Source organism: Nyctibius grandis, chromosome 5 (assembly GCF_013368605.1).
Source record: "Nyctibius grandis isolate bNycGra1 chromosome 5, bNycGra1.pri, whole genome shotgun sequence".
NCBI classification, from domain to species: domain Eukaryota; kingdom Metazoa; phylum Chordata; class Aves; order Nyctibiiformes; family Nyctibiidae; genus Nyctibius; species Nyctibius grandis.
Window position 1 is genome coordinate 30279048 of NC_090662.1, and position 25723 is coordinate 30304770.

Below are 25723 nucleotides of genomic sequence, written 5' to 3' on the forward strand. Positions count from 1 at the left end.
ATGGGTTTATTTAAATAATGTTATATTACATTTTAGAAGGTAATCAGGATAATGGCATACACGATCATATATGTTATGCATGTTAAAACCATTAGGTTACCTGGCCTGTCCTGACAACAGCACAGTTACTTTCCTTAAAGCATATTCTTTGATGTTCTGTCCATTCTAATTTTAACTATTGCATCTAACTGGGTGACTGAATCTTTATACTGCTAAGCCAGGTGCAGTATGAAGTACCAATTCGGAGTTTAGTGATGTGGTTCAAAAAATCACTGTGGAACAGTGGCAGACTGTGACCCTTCACTTTCAATTTTACTTAATAATACATAAGGCAAACTTTCCCTTTAGACAGATATACGTAGCTCCTTCTAAAGAACACCAGACTCATATTCAAAAAAGTTTGCTCTTTGTATTTATGTTTTTTTTTAATCTTTTAAGTCTTTAACTTATTTTAACTTTTTTTTAATTATTATTCCTTCCTCCCCACTACCCCTCAAGCTATCTAGCAGCATTTTGGATATATATAACAGTGACCAGGGAATGGCACCAGCTAATATGGGTCTCACAAATGCTTCTTGTGCAGCTAATCTACCAGTAAAAAGGGAACTCACAGGTAAAAGAACTCTGAGATTTTAGTATTTTATAATTTCAGAAGTGATGTTTCTCTTAAAAGTTGAATAAATCTTACCCATGAAATAGATGTCCATAATTAAATTCCTGAGAATTTTGCAGTTTGTAGTTTCATTTAAGAAAAAGAACAAAGACTAAAGAGAAATGTTTTCTTTCTGTTCTCCTCTTTTGCAATTCAGAAACCATGTTTGCCCCCTGTTTTTTATGAACATCATGCTTTTAATAAACCTAATTCTTTTAAGAAACATAGTGGATTCTTTCACATGTTGGCTCCTGAAAAATGGTATAAATAAATTATCATCCATTAAATTTGTTCCAGGGTAGAACAAATGGTTCTTTTAAAACCTTACAATAAGGCTATTCAAGGTAAATCTATATTAGTGGATTAACAACTTTAAAAGTTACATTCAATTAATCCAAAGAATGCTAACAACCATGTACAGTTTATTAGTGTCACTCAGAGAAAACAGTGAGTTTGTTCAATATCTTATAAATCTGATTAACTCTTGCATTATGGGATATACAAATCCATATCCACATTAGTGTAAAGTAAGTTTTATCCTGATGTAAAATACAGCAAACTGGAGAAAAATACCCCTCCATAGCTTTACTGTGTTCTTAAATAAAAATATGTGCAATAAAAGTCTTAAGCAACCTGCGAGACTTACTCAAAAATTTAGTGCTGGTAGAATATAGATTGCTTATGATTTTGTTTAATAATAAAACGAATAATGAAGTAAAAAGACTAGAAGGATGCTTTTTGTGACAAGAGGCCATTTTGAAAAAGTGAAAGAAGTACTAGAATTGCAACTTAAGGACTGCTTTAATAAATGTTACTTTCTGTCAGAAGCAGATACACGAGCATTGGCAAAGGAGAGACAAAAAAAGGATAATCACAATCTCAGTAAGTATATGTTCATCTTCCATCTCATTAAATGGAATGTATGGGGAATGCAGAAATAATATACATTAGCTAACACATCTCTGCTCTTCTAGGTCAGCATCTTACCAGGGTAATCAAATTGAACTTAATCTGCAAACACAGCCAACCACACAGCTTTCTTCCCTGAAATTATTTTATGTCTTTGACTTTTGTCTTTCAAAATACTTTGCATATTGTAATGAATTTCTTTCCATATTATCTCCTGCTAGTGTGTTTTTATTCTACAGTTGTACTTGTATCCTGCACACTTTATTTGGTGTTGTGTCTAAAAATTACAGTGCGAAATAGGCAAGAGAGGAGACAGATGATGAAAAAAACAACAGTTAAAATCCAGAGTCTTCACACCTTACTTACTTAAGAACCCAAGTGAAAGGGTGTATCTCTCTCTGGATGATGGGAATGACAAAAAAATTTACAGAGGATATCAGATGACTTCTAAACGCTAGTTAAGCACTTAAAGTTGTGGAAATCCTATGTCACAAAAGGAGAACAGGGCAGGATGGGGTGAGACTCATGGTGCTCTGACTCTGCTCTGATACACAAACCCCCCAACCTCTGTAGGCTGAGATACACTTCTGTTTCCTTTATGTAGAACAGTGCAGCCATGTACAGATGTTAGACATTTCAGTTCTAGAGGAATAGTCTTCTATAGTTTAGGCTTAGAACATAACAAAATTCATAGTTCAGTGCCTAAATATTGAACTTATATAAATAAACAACATTTTGGTTTATCCAGAATAGAAAAAAAGGTTGGGTTTATTGCTAAAAGAAGATTGCCTATAAAATTATGCAATTTTTCCCTCTAATGAGTAATTTGAAACAAAAGACCTGAAGGATTTTTTTTGGAAAGTTTTGAATAAAGCAATTACATTTTCCAATTCTCCTTTCCACTTTTTCCAGCAGAAATAGTCTGGGAGTTGGACTCAGTGATCCATATGAGCCCCTTCCAACTTGAGATATTCCATGATGTTATGAATTTAAACCTGAACTGGTAATTAGTTAATAGCCACTATTTATATCTTTGTTCTCCTATTTATGTCTTTGTTCTCTGGCTATTCAAGTAATCTTAGAGGGATTTATAGCTTTACTTGCATGAAATTACGTACCTGGAAGTATACATCCACTGGTACAATGTGCTAGCAACCACTATGGACAACTTTCTGCTACTTAGACTTTCCAGAAGGCATCCTTATTTCTGTCTGTACATTTTTCTGGGTTACAGACAGATCGTGTAGATTTTTAGGCCTGTTGGTAGCACATTTTCTCTGAAGTGCCAGTGTAGCTGCTGCCTGTCTTGTTTGTGTAGGAATGGGGAGTTTTTGCTGGACTAGGAAAGGTGGTGGGTAGGAGTCGTCTTGCAGAGCTTTTCCACACTGTAAATATTAATTACACTGTTATTATGCCATATGACTGCATAGTTAATACACATTCTTTGACTCTGTTTGCCCTGCCATTATTTTGCCAACATAACTGAAATATATCTTCTAAATTGTTCAGTTGCTGTGTGCTTCTGTACACTTTCTTCTACGAGATCCAGCACATTCATGCCAATGGGATGCAAGGGGTCGCTTAACAGTACACTCAAGAGGATTATAACCCTGTCTCCTGAATATGTGAATCATGACTACAAAACCTGAGATGCTTTAATCTGTGAAGTGAGATTCCTGTTTCTATTGAGAGTAAGACAAGACAATATGTTTCATGAAGGCAGAGCACTTCATCAGGGTAAATAATAACACCTAGGGAGTTCCCTGAGCTGGAATCAACTAGGGAGGAAATAACTGACTGCTGCACAAACCTAAAAGCCTCACACAGACAGAAAGAAAAAACACCTTTATGTATTGGAAGAAGTAAAGAACTAAAAGTGATCTGTGTGGTGGGGATGAGACTGAAAGTGATATGCTTGTATGACTGTGAGAAGGTTGAAGTCAGCCTAGGAAGACCCACTAGGTCACCCTTGGCTGCACAGTTCTAATTTAACTCTGCTGGGCTTTTTGTACTTATATTCAAATTTAGGGCGTTAAACTTTAAGTGTACATCTTCATACATGGATGAGGGGAGCATGTATCCATTCTGCCTGTGTTCTAGGCTGGCCAGGTCTGGTCTGACAGAGTACAGTGGCATAGCACATTGGAAAGTAAGGGCTTCCAAGAAGCAAGGGATGAAAGAAATAGCTCAATCCAATGCTAGTGACGGACCAAAGCTGAATCCTGTCCCTTCAAAGAGGTTTGGATTGAATCAAAGTACAATGAGGAGGGAGTGGACAAAAGTGCTTGTTCATGCCAGTAGAACATCACTCCTGACATCACTACGATGGCTAGCAATGCCACAATGGGATTACGTTCTCACTGAATATACTTTCTATGTCACAATTATATACAAGAAATCCCCTAAAGCAATGAGACGTCCTTTGGGCCTATCTACTAGACAGTGTGAGGTTTCTGCATGTAAGAGTAACTGGAGAAAAACTGGTGAGGAAGCAGAGGAGAATTCTCTCTAAATTAGTGAAATGGAAGGCCGAAAGGTGACTCTTTGTGCAGAGAAGGGTCACACACTGCAGTCTGGATACCAGGGCAATGATAAAGTGGATTGAGAGCACAAAGAGGGGGAACTAATTTTAAGAGGCTTATCTTCTCTTTTTTCCTTTCTAACTAAATTACAAGTAAACCAAGATGCCATATCTTAGGGGAAGCATAAATTTAAATACAGAAAATATTTTTTTTTTCTTATTTAAATTATGTTTTTCTTCCATTTCTGTGTGTTTTAAAAGTTATTGTAAGCACACTTGTGCTGTTCATCACTGAAGAAACAGATGTCCTGGGGATGAAGTGTTTCTGGGACACAATCTTTCTCTGTTTCAGTGAAGGGATATGGTTGCAGTTATGGCCTCTCTGTGGTTTGCAATGCTGAGAACTGTAGATAAGGGATAGTGACATTGCTAACTGTGATCTGTAGTAGGAGTTCTGCCAAAATATGAAATGCTGGATGCGTTTTCTTGTGTACCTGTTGAAGTCATCATCAAAACTCCACTAAGCTGAAAACTCTGTTGTGTGGGAGCAGGGTGAAGAAAGGATACATAAACATCAGAAAAAAAGAAATGTTAGCTCTTGTTTAGGCAGTATGTGACTATTTAATTCTCTAGGAGTCTAGTTATAAATGAAGAAGAAACCTACAGGTAGGGTAAGATACAGAGATGGTACTCATCACGGTGTTTGTCCTGAGAGCAAGTCAGAGACAGGTAAGAGATCATGTTGGGACTTCTATTCAAGGAAGGAATTTTCTGTACATTGACTATCTTGTTTTTAACTAATTAAAGTGTTTCATGTTGAATTTCTCCAAGAATATTTCACCATAAAAATAGTAACTGTTTCTTTTTAACAGTTGAGAGAAGAAGAAGGTATAATATTAATTACCGAATCAAGGAGCTTGGCACACTCATCCCCAAGTCTAATGATCCGTGAGTTCAACAATCTTTCCTATAATAATGTTTATAGTGTAAATACAGGAAAAAAAAACCAGACAGTTGCATCTACTGGCTATAGGATTGAGTAATGGGATACCAAATCTTCCATGCCGGGTCACTGGCTCAGATCAGGCTGTTAAAGTAACACACTTTTGACAGATTTTTGGTTTCTGTTTGGAAATTTTTGTGAAAGAGTAATAAAATGAAAACAATTCCAGGATGTTTAAGAGAGACTGCCACATCAGGGGAAAAGCCAAAACCAAACAAAACCAAAAAGAAGACAAAAGAAGATAAGCCAAACAACAGAAAGTCCAGCTGCCCGTCCCTGGGAGCAATTGTGTGGTGTCTCTGGAGAAGGACAGAGTGATGTTTTCAGCCCTTGCCATGGGCCCTCTAGTGGGATAAAACAAAATGCACGTTGCCACTGTCTGCCCTTCGCCTAAAAAAAAAAAGAATCAGCTTAAAATCTGTAGACTGAGCATGTTTCAGAAGTCCTCCACTCAGTGCAGGGAAAACAACAATCTTAAAATGAAAGGATAAAAATAATAATTGCTATAATAATAGCATTTTATACTAATGCATATACTTACAGTAACACAAAATGCATATTGCATTACCTATACCTGCATTCCCTTAAAACTTGTATTTATCATCAATATGAAAAAAGCCACCTCGGTAGGAAAGCCTATTGCAGGATTATCAACAACAATTCAGTGTGATATTTAATGCTGAACTTTAGCTTTAGATTTCTCCTGTCACTAAGGGAAGCCTTAAGACCATGCACTAGCATGATTGTGACTTGCATAAAATTGATTATACAGATTTTGTCTTTATCATTTGCATGTCAATACAGACCTGCATGATCCTTCAGATGAAAACATCTATTGATATTTCAGCCTATTTTTTCTTTAGGTCTAAGAAACATTTGATTATATTAGGGATTTCTATGACAATATAAAGCTGTGTGAGACTTACATAAGTACAAGGCTGACATAACAAGCCACTTGGAGTGAAACCACCAGAGAGAAAGTTAACATACTGCATCCATTTTAGAGAATTCACGAACTCGTCTCCTTTTACAGCATCCACCCAAGATTAGATAAATGGGCATATTCTTGTTATTAATGCACAAGTAGGTATTACAACTGAGTTAAAACAAGAAGCGCTTCAAGTACCTAAATGAAGTTTTGGCCACATGTGATCCATTGCAAACACAGACTAGTAGAAGAGTTTGAATTTTACTGGTGCATCTTTCAGTATTCAAGACCACTTGTGCAAATAATTGAAAGATTTCTCAGAAAAACAGTGGATGGCACTGTTGGTTTGCAGCTATAAAGCAATAATGGAAGCAAGTTACACTGCAATTGGAAATGGGCATGAGGTACAAATTCCAGTTGCATTTTTGATTGCCTACAGAGGTGTTTCAATTACATGTTTTGGTCTGGATTCAGGTTTAGTTTATGAACTTACTCAGAACATTAATACCTTGAGCAATCACTTAAGATCTTCATAAAATGAATTATCTGGACTGTAATTTTGCTCCAGTAAGTGGATGATGGATTTTACCCACAGATTTTAGTGTTGTCGCCTGATGAAAAAGTTTCAGGTATAAATCCTGAAGACATCGCCTTTTCTTGTTTTAGTCTGCAAACCCATGACTGAGTTCAAGAGTGTGACAGCCCCAAAATGGCTTCTGTTTACAAAAGCATGTGATGAATTTAAGTATCTCACATTCTGAGGACTGCTGTCTTCAAAAGGCTGGTAATCAGTACTCCTTTTGAAAACAGGCCTATTTAAAAGCTTTCAAGTTGTTGTTAAGAAAAAAGAGGTATCAAAAGGTTCGGGATGCTTTTGAAAAACTATGTTATAACATAACTTTGCTATAGCTTGGTGGCAGGTGAAATTAATCCAAAGAAGTGTAAACATATTTTTTTTTATATTTGTAGATGGAAATACATTAATTTGACCATGTTGTTTTGCTGGCTGAGCAGATCAAAACTATGATTTCTTTCTGGTATGGTCCTGTGTTGCCAAATCATAACTCAGTGTCCTTACCCTCTCTTTCAGTTCTTGCTTTTCCCTTCATAACACCTTACTGTGCCCCCAATCTGCCCCCTTCTTTGAAAAAAAGAGATGTATCATCCATCTCTTACAATACTTTATCTGTAACATTTTATCACACATAGCATTTTCACCTCTCATATTGATTTTAGAAGATTCTCCTTATAGTGGGAACTTAGCTATAAAAGAAGAAACTTTACTGATGCTTGGACTAATGACAGTGAAGCAAATCAGCCTTTGCATTGAAGAGCAAATACTACTATAACCAAGCCATAGTGGTTAGCATGCCTGTCCCAGATGGCTTGCTTTAAGAAGATTACATTCAGACTCGGGAACAGAAAAGGACATTTTTGATGCTATTTGGAAACCTTTTATGATTTATATTTCTTAGAAGTGTTGTGTGGGGTTTTTATTTCACTTTTGTTTTGTTGGTTATGTAGTGAACTTGTTTGGCTCCTGCAGAGATTCCGCAGGGACTTTCTTTTGACTGGCTTAAACCCCTATTCTTTTCACTTTTTTTTAATTTAATGATGAAAAGTGTGGATTATATCGCTTAAATGAATGGGTGTTTTCAGTTCTCTTAATCAGCGTCAGAAAATGGAGATAAGTTGCAAAGGACTTGGGCTCTTTTGTTTAATTTTCAATGCATAGTTATCCAAATGATTCAGAAATGCAAAACAGTTATACAGAATAATTCAAAAATGAAATTAAAAAAGGCCCCAAATACTCAGTTGTATTTTGTTGAAAAACTCATAACCTGCTCTTTTAAATATACCTACCTTTACATTCATGGTTCCTTTGTGTTCAGCCTTTCAGAATCCACCTTTTAGGTGCTTAACAGGGCTTCACATTGTGATAGAGTTTGGAAATGCCTATGCAAGAACTATTTTATGGTAGCCAGACTAGAATTGTCAGAAGTAGTAAGAAGAAAAAAATCTCTAAGAATTATAGTCATTTTACATAACTGGGATGTCAAGAGAACCACTGAGGATTTGGGCAGTAGTGAGTTGCTCCCACTCTCTCCCCTCTGCATCTGCCTGTGCCTGACCTTCTCTCTGTTGTCTGGGGACAGACCCACTAGCAGTCAGCACGGCCACGCTTCTTGTAAAGGAAAAGCTTACACACGCTCATGCTGTTATAAAATGGAAGCTTGCTGCCTCTTTCAGGAGAACACACTTTATAATCGTGCAGGTCACCAAAACAAGTGCAAAGTCCTTCAAAGTATTTCTTTGAGCGATCATAGTTTACAGCTGATTTGTCAGAAATAGGGAAAGAAATGGTCTGCAAACATAGCTTCAACTTCACAAATGTATTTTTTAATAGTAATGGCTCTGTGGCTGGCAAACTCTGTGACTATGACCCTCTCCCAAACTCTGTTTTTGTTAATTAGTTTTCATCTTAGATTATCAGATGCTCTTGTCCTTCCTCCGGGAGTTCAACTTGTGTAAACTAGTGAAGCTCCTTTGACTTCAACAAAGTTACCTTAATGGAAATGAGCTGAAGATCAGTCTCATGGCTATGTTTCTTTTCTCCTAAATGAGAAACTCTCTTAGGTGAGAGTTATGCATTTTGGTCTGGGCATTTGAGATTTGTAGAGAGATTCAGCTGGTAAAGTTAGGAGGAGCTAGGGTTCAGAGACTAATAAAACATAATGTGTTTTTTACTTATTTGCTACTTTTCCATGCAAATCATGTTAAGTGTTGTAGACATCTCTTAATTAAACTAGATAACATATACGTAGCTTGCTAAAAATTTCAAATTATTGTACCACATGCACACAGAGACAAAGACACTATCCTCCTTTGCAAAGGTCATTGCTGATGACCAGACCTGCAAAACTTCTTACTGCTTTCAACAGACTTCTTTCACATGTAGTTTCCCATGTGTTTCAGTATTTACAGGGTGGAGCCTTACATACATACAATAAAAATGAAGAATAAGGAAAAAAAAAGGAAGGAATTAGTAGATAGTGAAAGAGTAAAATGAAAAAAAGGATTCCTGCCATGTGCAAAGACTAGTTGATCTATATCTAACTTTGTAGGTTAAAGACAGTTATGAATCAACTGTTTTGTCTGTTTTTATACAATAGTTTCCAATAAAATGACTAATAACTGCCAGTGGCTGCTCAGTATTTAAAGGTTCTCAGATGGGTTTGTAGGCCTTGTCATTTCAAATTTTATCTCTATTATATACTGAGCAAGCACAATATAGAAATATGTAAAAAGCAAAAAACTACCATTTCCTCATGCCACTTTTATCATTCCTCAGGTAACTTTATTTGAGCCCAATTTAGAATTTAGCACTTTCAGAGAAATAACAGAAAACCAATAACTGATTAGAGAATTTCTAAATTCCTCGTATACACTTGCTGTGCTTGGATTTAACCTATCTTCAGATGCTGAGGTGTTTTTTTCTTCCCATCATAGATGAATCTGCTTGCCTGCCTGCTAAGCAGAGCTAGATGCATTGCAGACTATTGCTATGCAGGTACCTCCCCCATTTTATTCCCCCCCATTTGCCTTCATCCTCACTAGTTATATTGCTGCTCTTCCAACCCTGCACATCTGCATAGAGCCTCTGTCTCTCTGTAGCACTGTCCTGTGACTGTTGTATGGTGCTATGGGCTAGAGCGAATGGAGAGTGTCTGCAATTGCAGAACAAGCACAGACATCTTCAGCATTTTCTTTTGCTCCTGGTATAAATAGAGAGACATGGAGTGAAAGACGTTGACTTCTAAGGTCACCAGCTGATCCTTTGCTGTGTTGCCTTTAGACATTGAAAGGTTTAACTTCAATATTCCCCATTTAATAAGACACCAACCGGTATATGCATATATGAGTAGAGATGTAGAAGACATGGGACACATGCACATGCACAGACACACATACACATAAAATAACAGTTGTGTAGTACGGGGAAAACCGGGGGAGGCGTGCTCGCAGGTGCTGGGGAACGGTCTGGAGTAAACTTCACGATCTCAATGTGAGTATGGAAGCTTCTCGTTTATTAACAAAGAAAGCAGTGGTTATATAGACTATGCATATGTTAATCGCGCGCCCCGATCGCACTTGTGATTGGTCCATAGGTTTACATATTCAGAGCCGTGACCGCCCCCTCCCCTCCCGGATGTAGTTTTGCTTCCCGCAAAGCAGGCACCACGGGGTTCTTTGTTCTGCTCCGTGCAAGGGGAGTTCAAGGTCGCTAGCTCTGGGCTTAACCCTTGCTCAAAGCCTGGGTTGCTCAGACTGCTCGGTGACTGACACAGGATCGTGCCCCTTCTCACTCAACCAAACCTCTACAATTCCCCCTTCTTGTTTGTGAGCAAGCCAGGCCTGATTCACAAGTTTCATTAACGCTTTCTGCAAACAAGAAAATAAACATGGTAACATTAACAATATAACTGCAATCCCATGAACTCCTGTAAGAACCATTTTTACCAGTTCCATCACCCATCCGATTTCTCGGGGAGGTGTGGTTTTACTGATCGGCTCGGCACCCAAAGTGGTCCCTGGTCAGTGGCCACGCACATATATCCCCGGCCACTAAGGATCACTGGCACCGGTCCTTTCCACTCCCCTGTAGCAGGTTCCCGATAAATAACCTGTAACTGAGGTATAATGGTGTTGTTATTAAATTTCAACTGCTGGTGATGTACAACAACCGGTGGTTCTTCTCGGTCCCCTGTTAAACACAGAAAATTCAAAGTAAACAACACTTTATGCAACCGCGATGTTGGATCAGTATCTACCTCCTTCTGTCTCCTTAAATATTCCTTTATGGTTCTATGGGTGTGTTCGATGATCCCTTGACCTGTCGGGGAGTGTGGTATACCAGTAACATGTTTCACTCCCCAGCGTGTTAAAAATACACGAAATTTTTGGCTGGTGTATGCTGGCCCATTATCTGTTTTGATCTGTTCTGGCACCCTCATAACGGTAAAACACGCCAACAAATGTTTACAAACCTGTTGCGCCTTTTCTCCAGACATTGCAGATGCCCAGATTAACCTCGAGAAGGTATCTACTGTGACATGTACATATTTTTGTCTCCCAAACTGTGGAATATGTGTTACATCCATTTGCCATAGCTCAAGTACTGCCAAGCCCTTCGGGTTTACACCAATACCAATGCCTGGTCCCTGAGCCCCACACCTCGGACATGCTTGAACAATAGATTTTGCTTCATTTTCTGTTATTCCAAATTGTCTCTGTATTCCTTTTGCATTTTGATGGAAATGCTCATGACTTTGTCTAGCTTGTTGAAATTTGTCTAAAGGAGGAATATGGCAAGCAGGGCTAACTAGAGAGTCTGCCACCTGATTGCCCTTCCCCAGACCAAGATCCCATTGATGACTCCGCACATGTATTATGCAACAAGGCACACTGCGTTGTCGCATAATAGACCGTAATTGCAAGAATAACTGCCCAAGGCTGGGATTTTGTGTGTTTCGGAGCAATGCCTCCTCCAATCGTGGGATGACACCTGCTACGTACATAGAATCTGTGACTATATTTATAGCCCCATCCAGCCAATTTGTCAAGGCCCAGCCTACGGCAGATAGTTCCAGAGTCTGTAAGGTATCATCGGTCTGACCATACAGCATGTGGTGTACCCAATTCCCTTTTTCCTGCCACACACACACCGCTTTGCGCTGTTTCTTTCCCGCATCTGTATAGACCGTTAACCCTTCCACTACTGGTGTTTTCTGTACTTTAGATTTTTCTATCCATTGATTTTTCTGTAATATCTGCCATAATTTACCTTTCGGTTGCTGTGAATGGACTCTTCCTTCGTACCCCAAAAAAGCCTCCTGAATGGGTCGAGAATTACGGAACCACCATTCTAGGTCTACAGCATTAACAGGAATACTAATGTCAGCTGGATCCAGTCCTGTTAATTCTACAATCCTAGATCTACCCTTTCTCACTAGTTCCCCTATGGCTTCTGGTCTAGTCTGTATGCTTGTCTTTGGTTGTACACTAAGAAATACCCATTCCAACACCCAAAAAGCTTCATCTTTATCATGGCATTTGTAGTGGCATTGGTTGTAGCCCTGGGGGAGTTCCCCCTTTTTGTTTTGCCACTGACAAATGACACCACAAACCATATTTTCACTGTTAATTACAAGCAGAGACACAGGTAGTTCACGAATGCGTCGCGACAACCAAGCAGTTTGTAATTTGGCGATGATTGACCGCAACGCGCTTTGTTGAGTCTCAGACAGCTGTATGGTGTCAGCAGGGTGTGATCGTCGCAGCAGTTCGGTGAGGGGGGCAATCTCGGTATTCGAGATACCGACACAGTTACGGACCCACTGAATATCTCCGAGAAGTGTTTGTACATCCTTCAGGTTCTTCAAATCTGTATGTAGCTCCACCTTTTGAGGCCGGATTTGAGCATCCGAAATTGTCCATCCTAAGTATTTCCAGGGATCAGTTCGTTGAATCTTTTCTGGTGCAATCACGAGACCTTTCTCCGCCAACGTTGTTGTTAGTTTGTGGAGACTTTCTTCTGAAAAAGGATCAGCCTGACATAACAAAATATCATCCATATAATGATAGATGATAGTCTGTGGCCATAGCTGGCGCAATGGTTTCAGTGCCCATGCCACATAAAGCTGACATAACGTAGGTGAATTTTTCATGCCCTGCGGTAGAACTACCCATTCATACCTTTGAGCTGGTTCCGCTTTGTTGATAACAGGAACAGAAAAGGCAAACCTCATGGTGTCCTGAGGATGTAAAGATATGGTGAAAAAACAGTCCTTCAAGTCTACAATCAATATATGCCATCCTGCTGGTAACATGTTAGGTGATGGAATACCTGGTTGCAATGCTCCCATTGCTTGCATTTGCTCATTAATTTTCCGTAAATCATGTAATAATCTCCACTTTCCACTTTTCTTAGGGATGACAAAAATGGGTGTATTCCAAGGACTAACTGAGGGTTTGATATGTCCTGCTTTTAACTGTTCCTCCACCAGTCCCTTAGTAATCTGCAGTCGCTCTTCAGTCATAGGCCACTGGTCAACCCACACAGGCTCATCTGATAACCAAGTCAAGGGTGGATTGGGCGACTGCTCTCCAGCGGCCATTATCAAAAATGGGTGGTTGTAAGAACCGCACCAATCTGACTTAAAACATCTCGCCCTATGAGTGCTTCCAAAACCCCAGGCAAGGACAAGACATAAACTTTCAAAGTTACACGCTGTCCCTCTGGAAAGAGTAAGGTCACAGGGTGATGACTAACAGCTGTCATAGAATTCCCGCCAACGCCAGCAATGTGTGAATCAGGTGTTTCTAGTGTCCAATTACTTGGCCAGATGCGTCGACTGACAATGGTGACATCGGCACCTGTATCCAACAAGGCCTGTACCTTTATACGAGTGTTGTTCTGAGACATTGTGATTGACATATTTGGTCTGTTGTCCATTCTCGTGGTAAAACATACCGCTGGTCCTGTGGAGCCAAATCCACGATCTCCACGGTAGGTAGTCGTATTAGCACCTTGTTGATAGGCAGAAAGGGGGATTATTTGTCCAACTCGACTACCTTTTGGCACAAACATAGGTGGATTAAGCGTATACATCATAATATATACGATCCCGGTATAGTCTGCATCTATGATTCCTGGAAGTATTATAAGTCCTTTTATACCAGCAGAAGATCGTCCTAACAGAAGTCCTCCCATGGGATCGAAATCCCCGCTTAGCGGACCCTGTACATTAGTAGGGACCTTCTGTACTTCTTGACTTCGCAAGGTGACATCTACTGTAATTTCCACGTCGAACCCCAGGCTTCCTCGGGTTGCTGGTTGGTGCTGTTGTAAAAAACCTTTGGTTCGTATGATGGGTTGACTTGTTTCCTCACGCGGCCCCTCTCCGCGCTCCTTTGGAAGTTTCCCTGACACGCCTTAGTTGAATGATTATTCCTCTGGCAGGTATCACACCAGACAGCAGCTCGGCAATCTTTTCTGACATGTCCGTTCTCTCCACATCGATAGCAATTTACTTGAAAGGATTGTCCCGCTCGCGTTGGTCGTTGTGTCCCTTTTTGTTGTACCAGCGCTGCCAAAGGTTGAACCACCTCCTTAACAGCACTTTGCACAGCAGCAGCAACGGTATTGTTAGCTCTCTGCATATCAGCACGTTCGACTCGCTTCACCATTTCTTCCACTCCTGCACCTTTAGGTAAGCTAGCGAGCAACTGTTTAGTTTGTCTGTTTGCGTTATCAAAAGCCAGGATCTTTAACATCTGCTGCCTGTTATCCTCATCAAGATCAGGATGATTCATTACGGCTTCCCATAGTCTATTAATAAAGTTCTCATATTTTTCCGTAGCTCCTTGAACCACCGATCCGAATGACGGGATCGCGGAGCCAGGCAAGGCTTGGAATGCTTCAAATGCAAGCTGTGCAGATTTTTGTAGTACTACTGCTGGTAACTGTAACTGTGCTTGCACCGTAGAATAAGCTCCTTGTCCTGTGAGAATATCCATAGTAACTCCATGTAAAGGATCATTTGGATCGTTCATTCTCCGTGCAGCTTCATTGGCTGCTCGTTGTGCCCATTCTGAACCCCACAAAAGGAATTGAGTAGGTGTCAGCAACAGTTTCATTAAATTTCGGGAGTCATGCGGGCATAAAAGATCCGCAGAAAAAATCCAGGAGACTATATTCCTTGTAGCATCTGATTTTACTCCATACTGGGTAACTGCAGCTTTTGCTTGTTGGAGAATTTTCCAATCATGTGGTTCCCAAGTAGCTACTCCATTCTGTTGTAGCACTGGAAAAGCTCCTACTCCTCCTAGATTTGCTGCTGTACTCCAGTGTCCTTCTAATATGGCATCACGAATCACCCCACTCCACCTCGGTGCCCTAGGTGCAGGTGGAAGCGGAGCATCCCTGGAGTTGTCTTTGTTTTGTAATCCAGGAGCGGATGCTCTTAATTCGGGTCGCTGTACCTTTAAATCCTGCAATTCCCGCAAAACCTGTTGCAGGAGACTCGTGACATCCGTTTCTAGGTTCCCACGGTCAGGTGGTGTGGATCTTGATTGACAGGGCGAGGGCGGAAGGGGCGGGTACTCCGGCGGCGCAGAGGGGATGAGCCCGCCCGCCTCTCCGCCGGCCAGCCGCGCAGCGTCTGGAGGGGCTGACCACCCCTCCCCCTCCTGTTTCCGCTCGCCTTGCCACGCGGTCCTAGGAGCGCCACGTGGTTCTTTGTTTGCAGCCTCCTCCTCTAAATTCTTACCGCGCCATTTCTCCCAGGAGCTCGCCGCTTCTACCGCCGTACGGACCTCAGCCACGGATGGCTTTATGTTTGCCGACATGCCCTTAACCGCCGGTAACCCGAAGAAACGAGCCAGAACCCCAGGTTTCTCTGTTTTAGCGGGGGGGGGTGGGCTCCGGCGGCGCCGGCCGCATCTCAGCAGCCGCGCGGGTGACCTCTCCTTCTGCCCTCATATTTTTTAAAGTCTCTATCACGTTTTGCCAGAGTTCACGCACCTCCTAAATTTCTTCTTCCTCGGGGTCCCTCTCAACAGTCTTTTCCCACATAATGTCTCCCACTTCTTTCCATTCCTCCACAGAAAATACAAGCGCTGTGTCTTTAAAATGTCCCCAGCGCTGGCCCAACTTTATCAGCTTAATTAGCTGTTTCTCCGCTGTCTTGCTCCTTCTCTTAGAGAAGATATATGCAATCAGCACGACTGCAGCCTCTATTTCCATGGCTGCCCTTTTTCCAGTGTCTGCTCTGCCCTTTTGACCCGAACAGCACCTGAACCCTGGGAGCTGGGTGGCCAACCCTTCCAGTGTCTGTTCTGCCCTTTCTTGAACCCGAACAGCACCGCTCCCAGCCGTCTTTTTCCCAACACCTCCTTTTCGCTGCTTACCGCAGTCTCGGAGAGAGCACGCCGAAGGGAACCATCCTCTGCTACCAGTTGTAGTACGGGGAAAACCGGGGGAGGCGCGCTCGCAGGTGCTGGGGAACGGTCTGGAGTAAACTTCACGATCTCAATGTGAGTATGGAAGCTTCTCGTTTATTAACAAAGAAAGCAGTGGTTATATAGACTATGCATATGTTAATCGCGCGCCCCGATCGCACTTGTGATTGGTCCATAGGTTTACATATTCAGAGCCGTGACCGCCCCCTCCCCTCCCGGATGTAGTTTTGCTTCCCGCGAAGCAGGCACCACGGGGTTCTTTGTTCTGCTCCGTGCAAGGGGAGTTCAAGGTCGCTAGCTCTGGGCTTAACCCTTGCTCAAAGCCTGGGTTGCTCAGACTGCTCGGTGACTGACACAGGATCGTGCCCCTTCTCACTCAACCAAACCTCTACACAGTTGTCTCTTAAATGATAATACCACAACATTTTTGTCCTAGATCTCCATGATAGTTTTGCCTCTCAAATTTGTATTACCACAAGAGATATCTAGACATATGTATCTCATGCAAAAGCTGTCCAGATCCATCTCACTGGCAGTTTGAATCCAGAAATTAGCCCTCCAGTGAAGATTTATTTCAATCTATGAGAAGAAATGTCATTACCATATACAAAAAAATTCAGACTATCAAGGCAACATGAACTGAAAGTAAGCAATATCACTAAGGTTGTCAATTATATGTAACATGAATGAATTATATCACAAAAATATTCCAAATACAGTCATGAACATACGGCTTATTCACATGTCAATCAGAAAAATTAACCAAAAATATTTTTGTCTGAATTTGATTTTGAATTCATAAGATTTTATAACTGACATGAAATTATTTGTGAATTTACTATGAAATATTTGCCAAATATGTGACATATGCATATTTTTCTCCTGCTGTTACAAGTCTTAATTATTTCCATTTTGCCAGCTATGGATAAATTTCTAATTTCATAGTGCTACATTTTTATGTTCAGACCATCAGTCCAAAACTGGCTTAATTTTGTCTTAATTACATGTTAGGAGGAGCTGACCCCCCTTGCCTAGGCAGACTGTGTTTCTCCAGAGTTGATGCTATAGATATTCTTATTACTGTAGCGCTTTTCAAAGTTGCCATGAAAATGTCCTAAATCAGTAATTTTCACCTGAAATTAAACAAAAACCTACTGTAATTCTGAGTTATATACAGAACATATAGTTCATATCTGAGATGGCAGTGGAGATTCCCTGTTTGAAATATTGTTGTCCTCCTAACTTTGTCTGCTCCTATTTATTCAGGAGTGCTCTGGTGTAGACAGACAGGCAGCTCGCTGCCTTTCAAACTCCACTGCAATTCAGGTGTAAATAGGTACCTCTCAGTATTTTACCTAACTTTCCAAAGACATCTGTAGAAAAAAAAAAGATTATAATGTGGTGATGGTGTCAAAGATTTGTCCAGAAAATAAGCATCACGTGTACTAAAAACTTCCTTAGCCTTTACAGTTTGAACATAGGTATCCCACATGCGAGGAGAAAGTCCTCTCCTAGGATGGAGTCCATGGGATAGTGGCAGGAAAATTTCTGTCCTCCCATCTGGGCAAGAAGTACAGGGAGAAGAAGGAGAAGGCAGAGGGACTGCCAAGAGATGATTCAGCTGTCATGAGGGAGACAAGTTCTGCCCTTGGCTCCCACTCCCACCTCTGCTTTAGGTTTTTCAGCAAGGGATAGTCTAAATGAAAATACATACCCACTTCAGCAAGCAGCCTCTGATGTTTTGGCTTTGTAGACAGCAGGGTCTGAGACAATAATTATTTTCTCTCTGACCTTCTCACCTTCTAATCCCAAAAGCTGTGCATTCCTGGCCCTCATCACTGAGACAAGGGGAGGTCCCAGTGTGTTGGAGTCCCGTGGTTTTTGTGCTGCCCAGAGAGGACAGAGACGTGAATTTGAGCCCTCTCTAATCAAAAAGATTGTTCTCTCAAATCTCTAGCAAATGATCTAAATTCTAGGATATGGTTAAACACTGTGATGCTTTATCACAAACAATTTTGTGTATTCTTCTGAACATCTTTAAAGCTAACATCAAGGATAGGGGGATCATTAGGGGCACTCAGCATGGATTCACCAAGGGGAAGTCATGCTTAACCAACTTGATAGCCTTTTATGAGGATGTAACCCGGTGGATAGATGATGGTAAAGCTGTGGATGTGGTCTATCTTGATTTCAGTAAAGCGTTTGACACGGTCTCCCACAGCATCCTCGCAGCTAAACTGAGGAAGTGTGGTCTGGATGATCGGGTAGTGAGGTGGACTGTGAACTGGCTGAAGGAAAGAAGCCAGAGAGTGGTGGTCAGTGGGACAGAGTCCAGTTGGAGGCCTGTGTCTAGCGGAGTCCCTCAAGGGTCGGTACTGGGACCAGTACTATTCAATATATTCATTAATGACTTGGATGAGGGATTAGAGTGCGCTGTCAGCAAGTTCGCTGATGACACAAAACTGGGAGGAGTGGCTGATGTGCCGGAAGGCTGCGCAGCCAATCAGAGAGACCTGGACAGGCTGGAGAGTTGGGCGGGGAGAAATTTAATGAAATATAACAAGGGCAAGTGTAGAGTCCTGCATCTGGGCAAGAACAACCCCATGTACCAGTACAAGTTGGGGGCAGAGCTGTTGGAGATCAGCGTAGGGGAAAGGGACCTGGGGGTCCTAGTGGACAGCAGGATGACCATGAGCCAGCAATGTGCCCTTGTGGCCAAGAAGGCCAATGGCATCCTGGGATGTATTAGAAGGGGTGTGGTTAGCAGGTCGAGAGAGGTTCTCCTCCCCCTCTACTCTGTCCTGGTGAGGCCGCATCTGGAGTATTGTGTCCAGTTCTGGGCCCCTCAGTTCAAGAAGGACAGGGAACTGCTAGAGAGAGTCCAGCGCAGAGCCACGAAGATGATTAAGGGAGTGGAACATCTCCCTTATGAGGAGAGGCTGAGGGAGCTGGGTCTCTTTAGCTTGGAGAAGAGGAGACTGAGGGGTGACCTCATTAATGTTTATAAATATGTAAAGGGCAAGAGTCATGAGGATGGAGCCAGGCTCTTCTCAGTGACATCCCTTGACAGGACAAGGGGCAACGGGTGCAAGCTGGAACACAGGAGGTTCCACTTAAATATGAGGAAAAACTTCTTTACGATGAGGGTGACTGAACACTGGAACAGGCTGCCCAGAGAGGTTGTGGAGTCTCCTTTTCTGGAGACATTCAAAACCTGCCTGGACGCGTTCCTGTGTGATATGGTCTAGGCAATCCTGCTCCGGCAGGGGGATTGGACTAGATGATCTTTCGAGGTCCCTTCCAATCCCTAACATTCTGTGATTCTGTGATCAACTCCATCAGATTCTATCCCCAGTACAGTGCATCAGGAAAGGCCAGGTGGTCAGGGTCCCTAAATCCTGTACCTGCCTGGCTTTTGCCCTGCACATTCAGTAGAAAGACAACTGCCTTGCTGGAAGTCTCTAAGGGTGCTTATCCTTGAGGTAAAGGTGCAAGGTTCCTTAGCACTTACTTTGACAGGCTGAATGTAAAGCATAGACACTTCTGCAATAAATCCACTCCACATCAGTTTTACTCATCATAGGTGAGTATGTGTGTAAGAGCAAGTCTCATTAACTAAAGCAACCAAGGAATAATAGAAAGTGATGATTGACTGGAGTATAATTTATATTTCTTTTTGACTCTATAAATGCCAGCATATAAGTATATGTATTTGGAATAGGTACAAAAAAAAATGCACTAAGGTGGTTACTTGCCACTCCCAACCTCAGATTCTTACTGTTTCAAATAGCTTTTTCCTTCTCAGGTTGCTTAGGACCAGAACCTCTGCCAATCTTCTGTTCGGTCTAAGCCATCTTGCACTGAAGTGGATAGTTTGGATAAACCTTTCTGTCTGTATATTTAGTGTAGCGGGCCCATCCTGTATCATAAAATACTGAACTTTGTTAGAAATTAAACATTTTCAACAAATTTCATTGTTGTTCCAAGGCCTCCAGGACCTTACACAAAGGAATACATGGGAAGTTGATAAAGGGATACATGAAAGTCCTTGAACAGATGCATTTGAACAAGTGTATTGTTAGTAGGACTGCTTGTAAGCTGGAAGTTGAACTGTGATTTCCTGAATGATGGATAAGTTTAATCTTATTTTTTTGCAAGGCTTTTATTTTGAGTTGGGGTCTGCATGTAGCTGTGGATTTTAACTTGGTTTATATTGTTTCAAGATTTTTGAACAAGATTTTTGTCATTCCATAGCCATTATGGTTACCAAAGTGTGATTTGTCTGGACTGTCAACAATTAGGAATGGCATTCAGCACAGACCATTTTTTTCTCAACAAGCATAAAAGCAACCTCATTAGTAAGTCAGGTAAAAGGAGTAGTATATTCAAAAAGATCTTTAAAAATTTAGGCTTAAGTCCTCAGTAATGTATATTTCCTAGTTCATTAATGCAGAAATACTGCACATAGATTTTAATCTTAGAGTTAATAATAAAAGCAATTTTCACTAAAAATATAAAAACTGTAATGGTAGAATCATGATATTGCATTTAGCTCTCCCACAAAAAGTCACTTTATTACTTTCTTTTGACACTTATTTTCATTCTGGGATTAATTTTACTATATAAGGGCTTCTTAACTATTCTATTAAAATTTCCATTCAGAAGCAATAATATCTAAGAGTGAATAATAGTCATGTAAATCATTATTTCATATTAATGTAAAAGATTTTGCAAGTTCTTATGAATTCTGCTGACATGCACAATTGTGAAAAGGTTATCTCTACATTCTGCAGTGATATGCGCTGGAACAAAGGAACTATTTTAAAAGCATCAGTGGAGTACATCAAGTGGCTACAAAAAGAACAACAGAGAGCCAGAGAATTAGAACACAGGCAGAAGAAATTAGAGCATGCTAACAGAAGACTTCTACTCCGAATTCAGGTTTGTATAAGAGCATCGTCATGAACTACAAAGCTTTCTCAGTACTTATCCCTCATCAAATTTTATTAATCTATATCATCTTTCCCCAAATGGCATTTATTAAAAATGAGTTGGCTTTCTCTGTTTATTGCTGTGTATATTGGGGAGGAGGTATTTTTTTAGATTTCTAGGAAATTCCTTTGATAATTAGACCTTACGTAAAGTAATACACGGAAAGTTAATAAAGTATTTGTACAAACAGTTTCCTTATGTACGTATTAGAGTCAGAGAAAGACAAAAAAAGGAAGCAAAAAAGTATATTCCCTGCAACCAAAATCCATGTTGGACACAAAATTCCCTTCAGTATTTTCATTTTCCCTTTGTAATCATTTCACACGTTACACTTCCTTGGGTACAGTGTGCCATGTTACATCTGCTTGTGACATGAAGCAGCAGAATATGGCCCTGCATGACTTGAAATGCAAGATTTGAATATAGAAGATGAGATAAACAGACAGACATAAAATCAATCATCTTATATATGGTGATTTAGACGTATATGTGTATATCGTAAGCATAATCAAGTAAAGTATCTTCTGTTTCTCTGGATAGCAGTGGCTAACAAACTAGAAAGTTGCAACATTTTTCTGTCACCTTTATTGGGTTCAGTACATAATGGTTTCAGAGAGGCTGTCCTACCTCTTATGTTCCCATAGGCCAGTTGCTTAATGACAGGAGGAGAAATAAAAAGAAAAACACTCGAGTGGCAAATTTTCATAGATTAACAATTTCATATCTTAAAACATAGTCTCACAACTGGATAAAAGTTATAATTAATTCGCACGTATGATCTGTATACTTATTGCAATAATTCTGAAGAAAGCGTTTTGTCTTTTAAAGTCATTATCTAATTGTTTTTGTTTGAAATATTAGGAACTAGAGATCCAGGCACGTGCACACGGCCTTCCAGTCATGTCTTCACTCAGTGCTGTTGATTTAGCTGCACAGGTCATCAAGCAACAGTCTTATCCAGAGGAGAACTCTGTAGACTACTCTCAACAAATACCTCTGGCACATGGACCAAATTCTGATGTTTGCGATGGATCTACAGCCTTTTCTGACCCACTTTCACACTTCACGGATTTGTCCTTCAGCGCAGCTTTAAAAGAAGAGCAACGGCTAGAGGAAATTTTACTGGATGACACGGTGTCGCCATTTGGAACAGACCCACTCTTGTCTTCCACGTCCCCAGCCGCATCGAAGGAGAGCAGCAGGAGAAGCAGCTTTAGCACAGATGATGGAGATGATTTATAAAAGCAGAAAGGGCCTCACACTTCTCTAGACCGCTTGCTAAAAGACCGAGTTGAACGTAAGCATGGTGTTTGTTCTTATTTTAAATACGAATAAGGAGAGCCACTGTGAAGATAAGTTACATGACAAGGCTTTAAATCAGCCCTTACTTCACAGGAAAATGAGATGGACATGAGCTCATATCGCTTTGTCCCATATTCATACCCTCTCTTCACAGCTGACATTTGCACAAATCTTTCTTCACTGGGATGTTTTTACTGTCATTCCATGACTTTTTACAGCACTATGAAAATGGTTATCACAAAAGGAATACCCATGTTAGAAAAGTGTGTTCAAACTCTCTCTTCAATCTGCATTCACTTTTCTCTGCTATAAACATGAGTTTTAGTCATTTGTTAATTTCTTTTTTTATATATAAATAAAAATTCTACACAATGTGAAGCAACAGGGAACTATTTAAGCTGGGAACTGTAGAGACGTTGCAGGTTTTAAAATTTGAAGAAACAGATGGTAATGCTTTCACATGTGTGAAGTGAGCATGAAATTTAAACTGTGTCAGTTTCTCTTTAAAACGAGAAAGTCCATTAAGCTTTTCATGGAATTCCATTTTTTTTAAATTTCATTTGTAGAAAAACAATAGATTTTTAATATATATTTTAATGATACGGAAGAAAAATGGAAACTAACATAATGACGGAGACTCAAACAAAGTCAGACAGAAAAAGATATGACATTTCAGCAGAAAGACTGTATGGATGTACAAGACTCAACAAAGTTACTCCGTGTTACAATTAGCACAATTTAAAACAAGCACTACCAGTGCTATGTCAGCTGCTTATTCCAAGAATATTCAAACTGTGTCCTTTTTTGTGTGGAAGATATCAGAATTCAGAGACACGACAGTGTGCTTCTGGACAACGCTTTCAGTGTCCTTCGGCAGCAAATAAAGTTTTTCCAAAGGGACTTTATTTATACACGTGCCTTTGATCCATTTGGAAATGGAAGGAAATTACAAGATTCCTATTGTGTACACTTGAAACAAAGATAATTTAATTTCAAATTTGGCTTTGGATTCACTACAGAAAAGCTGAAAAGGAAGACTTTTCAAACTGCAGAGGATATTCGGAAGTGTTGATGTGCTGCACTGCTTCTCTTAACTAGCTTGCTAGGAGGGGGTGTTCAGAAAACGTGTTTTGATGACTCAGTAAAGGCTTGGCAGTTAGAGGGCAGGTAGAAGGCACATCATTTCTATACATAGTGAAATTCTGGAGAGTGATGTATGTTCCTGGAGGACATTAAGTGCAATCATTCTAACTGTAATATTAATACATGGGAAAATAAGTTGGCACAGGTTCTTCACAGCTCTTCCTCAACCAGAGCCCAAAGATCACATTAGGGACTTTTCTAGCAATTCAAAATATGTTTCAAAAATGTGTATTAATTTTGCTGTTACTGAGCCTGTCTCATGCTCCAGAAGTGTCACAGGATTGGAAACTGTAAGAAGAGATCAAAATGGATTGTTATTCACGTTAATGTTTCAAATGTATTTAAACATATTATCTAAGAACAGAGCAATTCTTTCTTCCTATTGCCTCTTCTGTTATTGGTACCTGGGTCCTCCTCACAGTCCTTGTGAGGTTTGTGTTCCTCCAGGGCCGTAGCCCATTCCTGACCAACCCAGATAGTGTCACAATAACTTCTTAAATGGAAAGTTAGCAGTGGGATAATAAATTACATCTGGATGGCTATGAAAGATGATGGAGTATCCAATTTCACAAGAATATTTATGTTTTTAGGAAGCTCAAGGATTTCTATGAGCCTATGCAAACTACTTGGATGTAAGCTGAACAGAGTGGAACTGACCTTCTTGTTGCGTATGTGTGGGGTCCCAGACAGCCCAGCACACGCCCGACCCTCGGAAGAGACTAAGATATGCTTCCACTGCATGGTTAAAAATAACTACAGTAGTCTTCTGGTCATTTTTTTTTTTTTTTAGCATGGAAGAAAGGAATGGAAAGACAAATGAGTATTAACGAAAGGTAATTGAACATAGAACTGATGAGCATTTTAATTGGAGTGCTTCTATAAATTCAGCTTATTAGAAAAGGAACCTCTTTGTCATAGTTTTGCCAAAGACTAGCTAATATTGACATTTTAATATGAAGTATGATTAATTAGAAGTAACATTTATGCCCACATTATGTCTAGTGTAGGATGTGTATTGTCCATCTCAGCTGATGAAAGGAGGGGATACTTGGTTGATATCAAAGTCATTTGTCCTCGTACTGCGGTTTCTACTACATTATTTTAAAATACACCAGTGTGGATTGTTCATAATGCAGAAAAAGAAATTAAATATGAATGTATGACATGATTTTCCCATTGAACTTTTACATCGGAGTTAGACCATATTTCTGAACTATATTGACTTTAAATAATATCCTGAATTTCATCACTTTTGTAAGCACTGTTCTAAAAAAAACATTATAGTGCATCCATTAAATTTTTTAAAGTTGATTTTCATTCTTCTGACAATTGTTTCAGTCTGAAGCACCAGATTTTTTTTTCTCTTCCTGCATGAGAAACGTAACAGAAGACAGTGAATCCTTATTTTGCAATATACTTATTGCATCTATCATTAAACATATTCAAGCTCTCCTCATTCACACAAAATCCCCAACCCCCTTGCCCAAAACACTAAATGTATCCTTGCCTGTAGGTGTGTATTATGGCAATGTTGTTTCACTACCATTACATTCTTTCTAGTAGGAAGGCATCATAATTAGTATTCTAGCTGGTAACTATAACCTGTATTACAGCATCACCCTTGAAATTAAGTGGTGACACAGGGTGGAAGAAACAGTAATCTAGGACATTCTGGGGATGAATAGGTACTACCAAAGGCATTTAGGAGATGTGTGTGCTGGTAACCATATCCCAGACTTTCCGGAGTAAGCTCTCCCTCTCCCACCCCAGGTTTGGTGAGGCTGCTGTGAAGCTGAGAGGACTGTTAGAGCAGGGCAGAGCGTGGTCCTACTGGCTTGCACAGAGGAAAGGGATTCCATGACTACAGGGACAAATCCTAGCGTCCTTCCTCAGGCAGAATTTCTTTGCTGTCCATGCGTGTTTACTGGACTAAAACGTGGTGCAAGAGAAATACACTTTCTAGCTATTTCCTACAGAGATCTGTTTAATGAAATCTCATGAAAGAGATGCATAATATGTCTGTGGCTCTGGGCCTAGGAAAGTGTTTAAAGACTTAAAGAGTTTGACCTCAAGCAGGGCAGGGGGTGAGGGGAACTGGCTATTTTTGTCAAGATGTATTAAATGAAGAGTTCTTGCTTGTTTTCAGTAGCAGCTGTTCAAAGCTGGTGGACATATTCCTACAGAATACACAGAACAGTGGACTAATAATTGCACAAAAGGAAAGGGAGTTGAAATATTAACATCCTGTTT

At 40.3% G+C, this 25723-nt stretch overlaps 1 protein-coding gene across 1 annotated transcript in view; it reads left to right on the plus strand.

The window, feature by feature from the left end:
• TFEC (transcription factor EC) overlaps positions 1-22270 on the plus strand; it is a 105151-nt gene extending 82881 nt beyond the window's left edge. Inside the window, exons 4-8 of the mRNA XM_068401237.1 lie at positions 499-613; positions 1478-1534; positions 4955-5030; positions 20830-20977; positions 21890-22270. Coding sequence (XP_068257338.1) covers positions 499-613; positions 1478-1534; positions 4955-5030; positions 20830-20977; positions 21890-22270 — 777 coding nt within the window. The remainder of the gene's footprint in view (positions 1-498; positions 614-1477; positions 1535-4954; positions 5031-20829; positions 20978-21889) is intronic.
• The last annotated feature ends 3453 nt before the right edge of the window (positions 22271-25723 follow it).